The 9160-nt window shown below is 39.1% G+C and overlaps 1 protein-coding gene across 3 annotated transcripts; it reads left to right on the top strand.

The window, feature by feature from the left end:
- Positions 1 to 1227: 1227 nt before the first annotated feature.
- On the top strand, positions 1228 to 6289 carry LOC115809558 (rho-related GTP-binding protein RhoB-like). 3 transcript variants are annotated; one of them, XM_030771267.1, is made up of 2 exons: positions 1228 to 2026; positions 5423 to 6289. In XM_030771267.1, the coding sequence occupies exons 1-2, from the start codon at positions 1494 to 1496 to the stop codon at positions 5862 to 5864; spliced, it is 975 nt and encodes a 324-aa protein (XP_030627127.1). In that variant the 5' UTR covers positions 1228 to 1493; the 3' UTR covers positions 5865 to 6289. The 3 variants fall into 3 exon arrangements, with proteins under 3 accessions (XP_030627127.1, XP_030627128.1, XP_030627129.1); XM_030771268.1 differs by lacking the exon at positions 5423 to 6289 and having other exon boundaries at positions 1228 to 1634; positions 1686 to 2509; XM_030771269.1 differs by lacking the exon at positions 1228 to 2026 and adding an exon at positions 5008 to 5399 and having other exon boundaries at positions 5466 to 6289.
- Positions 6290 to 9160: the final 2871 nt, after the last annotated feature.

Raw genomic sequence — 9160 nt, 5'->3', positions numbered from 1 at the left:
TTTAGTTTGGGGTATATTAGTGAAGGCAAACATTTGTAATTGACAAATCTCCCAATAGTTAGCTTCAAAACCATATACCAACCATTTTCCAAGACAAATATTGAAAAGTAAGTCGTTATGTACAAATTTGATTAATTACGGTGTGATCAAACCTATAACAGTGAACTTACCCCAGACAGACAGAGAAAACTGTCTGATGATAATCACTTAGTTCTGACAGATAGACAAGGTTCTTTCAAAATAACACATTTAATGTAAATTTTATGCTATTGCATAACAGCATTGCTTGTCACTAAAGCTATTCACATTGTTGATTGCTATATAACTCCATGTTCTGTGGACAGGATTTTGTGTGTGTATGTGTGTTGGGAGTTGGGAACTTGAACTGTACAACTCACAACACCAGACATTTACAAAACACTGTATCAGTTTCCTGCCTTTCTCGCCCTTATCTGACCTCCCCAATGGGCCACTTAGTGGGGGGGGGGGTTCCCTTTGTAAAATGTAAAGGGCTTACTGGAATCTACTCCTATATCAGGGGCTTTCCTTCGTGCCTGTAATGAACTTAAAGGTGTCAAGAAAGCATAAAAGAAATGATTATAAACATAAACCTTCCTCCTGTATTTTTTTGTTTTGTTTTGTTTTGTTTCTTTTTTTTAAACCTTAATATTGAAGGATTGATTATACAAAGGGAAAGGTTGTTCATGCCTCTAAACTTTTAGCAGAACTTGATTTCAACAGTTTACAATAATAAAATATTTCAATTTAGTTTCTATAAACGTGTACAATTCTTCTTCTCCTTTTTTCTTCTTCTTAATTTAATATCAACAAAGTGACAGTTCCAGGTATGATTAATGACAAACGTTGAGAGGGCATTCGAGAAAGCCGAGAATGAAAAGCTGGCTCTTTGTGGGAACTCTTTTCTTAAAATACTTATGTGATACCCCTTATATATAAAATAATGGATTACAACTTGCTGCTGCTGCTACTACTGCTGCGAACAACAACAACAAATATAATAACAACAATAATAATAATTCTCTTTCTCTCTCTCTCTGTCTATCTATCTCTTAGTTTCTTTTTCTTTTTTTTTATCGTGTGATTGGTTATGGTGCAATTTTTGGTATTAGAAGTCCTGTCACTGCCAAGGGCTGAAGTTCATCCAAGCACCCATATCCGGGAATGCTGTGAGCTCCTCCCCCTGCTGAGCGAAGAGGAACGTCAGGGTCCAATCACTGCAGTATATAAAAATGAACCCAATCCGCTCTTCACTGGCAAACAATGACCTCACTTTCCTTTTTGTGATTGGACTGCTAAATTTGGAACGCACACAGGTGTTATAAAGAAAGCACTAAGAACGACGAACTTTAACTTTGAATGGATCGGCTGGTTGTGAGGAAAAACTGGAAGTGATATGTTTGGTTGTATTTAGTCACAGTCAAGAGGCAGTTTTGACATTTAACGTATCGGTTGATGATAAAAGTTGTAAAGCCATGACAGACATTCGGAAAAAGCTGGTAGTGGTAGGTGATGGGGCGTGTGGGAAAACGTGTCTATTGACTGTGTTGAATAAAGATGAGTTCCCTGAACAGTATGTGCCAACTGTTTTTGAGACCGACATCGCGGACATAGAAGTGGACAGCAAACAGGTGCTACTTGCTCTTTGGGATACAGCCGGTCAAGAGGATTATGACCGACTTCGTCCCTTGTCCTATCCAGACACAGATGTTATACTGATGTGCTTCTCAGTGGACAGTCCAGACTCTCTCGAAAACATCCCGGAAAAGTGGGTACCAGAGGTCAAACACTTCTGCCCTGACGTGCCCATCATTCTTGTGGCTAATAAGAAGGATCTACGGAACGACGAGAGTGTTAGGACCGAGTTGTCCAGACTGAAGCAAGAACCTGTAAAAACAGAGGTTGGGCGCGCAATGGCCGTGCGCATCGGCGCATATGACTACATGGAATGTTCGGCTAAAACCAAGGATGGAGTGCGAGAGGTCTTCGAGACTGCAACTCGTGCTGCGTTGCAGAAGAGACCCACATCAGTCGGTTGTTGTGTGAACTGTTGTCTGCTGTCGTGACTGAATTATTTATGGCCTAATGTTATACATTGGACTAAAACCAATAGGCATAGAATACCGAGAATTAAAAAACAAATGTAGCCTTCAGGGCACTCACGGTCGTCACGATGAAAAGACATTGACCATGGACTTGATTTGGACATCATCCTCAACGCACTGCGGTGACACTTTGACAACAGCTTGATCAATTAATGAGTAAATAAACACGGGTACGCGGTGCCCGCTCGAACCCAAAGCACCTGTGGTGCCTGTAGCCTACAAGTGCCGTTGACGTTTAGATTATACCTTGTCCGACACCGCTATGTCTGCAGAGGTGTGGTGACAGTTTATGTGACCAAGACTTTTATATAGACAGCTCTGTTAATTGTAAAGATTTTTATGGAGATATTGTACAGTGTTGGATGAGCTTTTTCCCTTGCCCTCATTAAAATGCTTACACAATGTGGATACAGTATGTATGTAGTAATACACTTGGGATTTCCACAGATCCACCATGTTTGTGGAGTTTCAGGAAGCACATGACTATTTACAGTCAGCCACATCCCAGAGAGATCTTTTATTATCCATCCAAAGTGAAACCAAAGTGATCCCATTAGCAAGTTAGATTACATTTAGATCTGCTGTACTTTTATACAAATGTATTTCTCACCATACGTGTAAATTAATCTTATAATTTCTACAGATATAATAGTAAAACAATGGATATAAATAGCAGGACTTTGACCATACACAATAGTTTGCAAATACGTTCTTTTTGGTAATCACACCAAATGAGACTAGAGAGATGGAAAAGGTTCTGCTCAGCCATTCTAATCTTGGTCTGAAACCTTTGAGCATACATCTTTGTGTAAGTACAAATGGAAACTGGTGTGCAGGTATGTCCACAGTGCCGTGTGGTGGTGACCATGTGTTGAAAGTGTGGGATATGAGCTACAAGTATAAGCTGACAGCAAGCATGAAGACATATTAGCTTGGTGCTCCTTCTCTCTAAAGTGATCCAGAAATCGAAGCTTAGGGCTTAGAAGTATGCTATATTATGAAATTAAACTTGACATAGCAAGGCTGTGAAAAAACAAATATAATGTGAAACAAATTCTTTTTCATCAAGTTTGTTTGTTCGTTTGTGTAATAAAGCACATGACTCCAGTAACAAGGAAGAGGGAATTAGGATCACTGCAGAGTCATGCAGTGGTGTCATTTAGATGTGAATAAGTTTTGCAATGAGGAAGCATTTAGTTCTGCAGGAGAATTACAGCTCTCATTAAGCTGGCACATAACAGTTGTGTTTCCCTAAGTAGTTAGAGGTAGGACATGAAAAATTTTTTTTTCCAAAGCAGCACTAGATTCTTTAGGCAGAGCAGATAATGCCATTAAAAGGCTACAGATCCAGGCCAACTCAGAAATTTGCCACAGAAGACATTTAGCAGACACTCTCACAATTTAATTTAACATCATCTTTATCAGGGAGAGTGTTTCCTCTGCACAGTCCAACACTTTCAGCTTCAAGACAAAACTGAAATATCCACAGTATGTGCTGTGCTCATTTCTGTGCAGCCAACACACAAACATCTGAACACTTGCGACAAAGCAGGACAGTAGTATGTGCCTAATTTTTTTAAGACCTGTTAAGGTAAATATTTAGATAGATGAAATGACATCAATCCTTGGTGTCGGACTCTGAGGAAATTAGGTTTCATTTAGTTTGGGGTATATTAGTGAAGGCAAACATTTGTAATTGACAAATCTCCCAATAGTTAGCTTCAAAACCATATACCAACCATTTTCCAAGACAAATATTGAAAAGTAAGTCGTTATGTACAAATTTGATTAATTACGGTGTGATCAAACCTATAACAGTGAACTTACCCCAGACAGACAGAGAAAACTGTCTGATGATAATCACTTAGTTCTGACAGATAGACAAGGTTCTTTCAAAATAACACATTTAATGTAAATTTTATGCTATTGCATAACAGCATTGCTTGTCACTAAAGCTATTCACATTGTTGATTGCTATATAACTCCATGTTCTGTGGACAGGATTTTGTGTGTGTATGTGTGTTGGGAGTTGGGAACTTGAACTGTACAACTCACAACACCAGACATTTACAAAACACTGTATCAGTTTCCTGCCTTTCTCGCCCTTATCTGACCTCCCCAATGGGCCACTTAGTGGGGGGGGGGGTTCCCTTTGTAAAATGTAAAGGGCTTACTGGAATCTACTCCTATATCAGGGGCTTTCCTTCGTGCCTGTAATGAACTTAAAGGTGTCAAGAAAGCATAAAAGAAATGATTATAAACATAAACCTTCCTCCTGTATTTTTTTGTTTTGTTTTGTTTTGTTTCTTTTTTTTAAACCTTAATATTGAAGGATTGATTATACAAAGGGAAAGGTTGTTCATGCCTCTAAACTTTTAGCAGAACTTGATTTCAACAGTTTACAATAATAAAATATTTCAATTTAGTTTCTATAAACGTGTACAATTCTTCTTCTCCTTTTTTCTTCTTCTTAATTTAATATCAACAAAGTGACAGTTCCAGGTATGATTAATGACAAACGTTGAGAGGGCATTCGAGAAAGCCGAGAATGAAAAGCTGGCTCTTTGTGGGAACTCTTTTCTTAAAATACTTATGTGATACCCCTTATATATAAAATAATGGATTACAACTTGCTGCTGCTGCTACTACTGCTGCGAACAACAACAACAAATATAATAACAACAATAATAATAATTCTCTTTCTCTCTCTCTCTGTCTATCTATCTCTTAGTTTCTTTTTCTTTTTTTTTATCGTGTGATTGGTTATGGTGCAATTTTTGGTATTAGAAGTCCTGTCACTGCCAAGGGCTGAAGTTCATCCAAGCACCCATATCCGGGAATGCTGTGAGCTCCTCCCCCTGCTGAGCGAAGAGGAACGTCAGGGTCCAATCACTGCAGTATATAAAAATGAACCCAATCCGCTCTTCACTGGCAAACAATGACCTCACTTTCCTTTTTGTGATTGGACTGCTAAATTTGGAACGCACACAGGTGTTATAAAGAAAGCACTAAGAACGACGAACTTTAACTTTGAATGGATCGGCTGGTTGTGAGGAAAAACTGGAAGTGATATGTTTGGTTGTATTTAGTCACAGTCAAGAGGCAGTTTTGACATTTAACGTATCGGTTGATGATAAAAGTTGTAAAGCCATGACAGGCATTCGGAAAAAGCTGGTAGTGGTAGGTGATGGGGCGTGTGGGAAAACGTGTCTATTGACTGTGTTGAATAAAGATGAGTTCCCTGAACAGTATGTGCCAACTGTTTTTGAGATCGACGTCGCGGACATGGAAGTGGACAGCAAACAGGTGCAACTTGCTCTTTGGGATACAGCCGGTCAAGAGGATTATGACCGACTTCGTCCCTTGTCCTATCCAGACACAGATGTTATACTGATGTGCTTCTCAGTGGACAGTCCAGACTCTCTCGAAAACATCCCGGAAAAGTGGGTACCAGAGGTCAAACACTTCTGCCCTAACGTGCCCATCATTCTTGTGGCTAATAAGAAGGATCTACGGAACGACGAGAGTGTTAGGACCGAGTTGTCCAGACTGAAGCAAGAACCTGTAAAAACAGAGGTTGGGCGCGCAATGGCCGTGCGCATCGGCGCATATGACTACATGGAATGTTCGGCTAAAACCAAGGATGGAGTGCGAGAGGTCTTCGAGACTGCAACTCGTGCTGCGTTGCAGAAGAGACCCACATCAGTCGGTTGTTGTGTGAACTGTTGTCTGCTGTCGTGACTGAATTATTTATGGCCTAATGTTATACATTGGACTAAAACCAATAGGCATAGAATACCGAGAATTAAAAAACAAATGTAGCCTTCAGGGCACTCACGGTCGTCACGATGAAAAGACATTGACCATGGACTTGATTTGGACATCATCCTCAACGCACTGCGGTGACACTTTGACAACAGCTTGATCAATTAATGAGTAAATAAACACGGGTACGCGGTGCCCGCTCGAACCCAAAGCACCTGTGGTGCCTGTAGCCTACAAGTGCCGTTGACGTTTAGATTATACCTTGTCCGACACCGCTATGTCTGCAGAGGTGTGGTGACAGTTTATGTGACCAAGACTTTTATATAGACAGCTCTGTTAATTGTAAAGATTTTTATGGAGATATTGTACAGTGTTGGATGAGCTTTTTCCCTTGCCCTCATTAAAATGCTTACACAATGTGGATACAGTATGTATGTAGTAATACACTTGGGATTTCCACAGATCCACCATGTTTGTGGAGTTTCAGGAAGCACATGACTATTTACAGTCAGCCACATCCCAGAGAGATCTTTTATTATCCATCCAAAGTGAAACCAAAGTGATCCCATTAGCAAGTTAGATTACATTTAGATCTGCTGTACTTTTATACAAATGTATTTCTCACCATACGTGTAAATTAATCTTATCATTTCTACAGATATAATAGTAAAACAATGGATATAAATAGCAGGACTTTGACCATACACAATAGTTTGCAAATACGTTCTTTTTGGTAATCACACCAAATGAGACTAGAGAGATGGAAAAGGTTCTGCTCAGCCATTCTAATCTTGGTCTGAAACCTTTGAGCATACATCTTTGTGTAAGTACAAATGGAAACTGGTGTGCAGGTATGTCCACAGTGCCGTGTGGTGGTGACCATGTGTTGAAAGTGTGGGATATGAGCTACAAGTATAAGCTGACAGCAAGCATGAAGACATATTAGCTTGGTGCTCCTTCTCTCTAAAGTGATCCAGAAATCGAAGCTTAGGGCTTAGAAGTATGCTATATTATGAAATTAAACTTGACATAGCAAGGCTGTGAAAAAAGAAATATAATGTGAAACAAATTCTTTTTCATCAAGTTTGTTTGTTCGTTTGTGTAATAAAGCACATGACTCCAGTAACAAGGAAGAGGGAATTAGGATCACTGCAGAGTCATGCAGTGGTGTCATTTAGATGTGAATAAGTTTTGCAATGAGGAAGCATTTAGTTCTGCAGGAGAATTACAGCTCTCATTAAGCTGGCACATAACAGTTGTGTTTCCCTAAGTAGTTAGAGGTAGGACATGAAAATTTTTTTTTTCCAAAGCAGCACTAGATTCTTTAGGCAGAGCAGATAATGCCATTAAAAGGCTACAGATCCGGGCCAACTCAGAAATTTGCCACAGAAGACATTTAGCAGACACTCTCACAATTTAATTTAACATCATCTTTATCAGGGAGAGTGTTTCCTCTGCACAGCCCAACACTTTCAGCTTCAAGACAAAACTGAAATATCCACAGTATGTGCTGTGCTCATTTCTGTGCAGCCAACACACAAACATCTGAACACTTGCGACAAAGCAGGACAGTAGTATGTGCCTAATTTTTTTAAGACCTGTTAAGGTAAATATTTAGATAGATGAAATGACATCAATCCTTGGTGTCGGACTCTGAGGAAATTAGGTTTCATTTAGTTTGGGGTATATTAGTGAAGGCAAACATTTGTAATTGACAAATCTCCCAATAGTTAGCTTCAAAACCATATACCAACCATTTTCCAAGACAAATATTGAAAAGTAAGTCGTTATGTACAAATTTGATTAACCTATAACAGTGAACTTACCCCAGACAGACAGAGAAAACTGTCTGATGATAATCACTTAGTTCTGACAGATAGACAAGGTTCTTTCAAAATAACACATTTAATGTAAATTTTATGCTATTGCATAACAGCATTGCTTGTCACTAAAGCTATTCACATTGTTGATTGCTATATAACTCCATGTTCTGTGGACAGGATTTTGTGTGTGTATGTGTGTTGGGAGTTGGGAACTTGAACTGTACAACTCACAACACCAGACATTTACAAAACACTGTATCAGTTTCCTGCCTTTCTCGCCCTTATCTGACCTCCCCAATGGGCCACTTAGTGGGGGGGGGGGTTCCCTTTGTAAAATGTAAAGGGCTTACTGGAATCTACTCCTATATCAGGGGCTTTCCTTCGTGCCTGTAATGAACTTAAATCACATTCATTCTTTTCCTGTCTTTCTCCTCTTAAGCTTTGTTTACAGTGAGTAGAACATGGTGTACTTTTTCAGTTCAGGAGACGTTTGACTTTGTCATAAGTGACTAACCCTCAGTTCCCTTATACCATTCACTGATAGATTGGACAGCTATATGAATTAAAGACTTGATTACCCTCTGGGTGCCCACCAGCTTATGCTTTCACAAATTGGAGACTGAGTAACTGATGATGTTTGTTTAGATTGACTAAGGCTCATTGTGTAAACACGAACAAGGATATTTCTTAGGCCTTAACAATACGTGCTCACAAAAGTCTAAACGCAACTGCCTGTTATGTCACCCCTTAAGAGTAAAAAAATACACGTTTTCAAAAACAAATCGAATCGGAGGTCTACTGAAAATGTTTCAGCTGTGTACCCAGTGAAAAGCTATTTGCTGAGAGTTTAGCAAGGTATGTTAAAGTGCCTTGAAAATGTAAAATCATGCTTTAGTGTTATCATAGCCTTACCTAAATACCTAATATTGCAATGTTAAACTGTTGCAGTTATGCTATGAATTCGGAAATGTTTATAATACTTTGTCACCTTATATAGCTGATATCTAAGATGTCAAGCTTCACAAATATAGTTCTTAGATTTTTGGAGAAGCTTTACTGGAAAAAAGAAAAAGAGAAAGAACATTTGTTTCTGTCTGAAGTACAGAACAGAAAACCAACTCTGAAGAGCATAAAATTGACACATTCATGGATCTGGGCACTGTTACTCTGGTCAACATTAATTGTGGTTAATGAACACTAAAGCACAATCACTTCATTGCAGTACAATAGAATGAACTGAAGGCAAATGGAAAAATCTGATGGAAAAGTGAGTTGTGTAAGTTTGAGGAACAGAGCATATAGTGCTGCAGTCAATGGCTGATCAGTCTGCTCTATTCTATCATACTACATCATGAAAGTAATGAAAGTCTCCACAATAGCAACAACAAGAGCAGCAGCAGTCGTGACAACAACAACAACAACAACATCATCAGCATCATCAACAACAAC

This window comes from Chanos chanos, chromosome 4, assembly GCF_902362185.1.
Source record: "Chanos chanos chromosome 4, fChaCha1.1, whole genome shotgun sequence".
NCBI lineage: Eukaryota > Metazoa > Chordata > Actinopteri > Gonorynchiformes > Chanidae > Chanos > Chanos chanos.
The sequence above is the reverse complement of the archived record's forward strand: the minus strand, read 5'-3'. Positions and strand labels throughout refer to the sequence as shown.

Coding starts and splice junctions, on each gene's coding strand:
- LOC115809558 (XM_030771267.1), top strand. CDS start 1,494: ATGACAGACATTCGGAAAAAGCTGGTAGTGGTAGGTGATGGGGCGTGT. Junction 2,027..5,422: donor GAGACTGCAACTCGTGCTGC/GTTGCAGAAGAG, acceptor GGAAGTGGACAG/CAAACAGGTGCAACTTGCTC.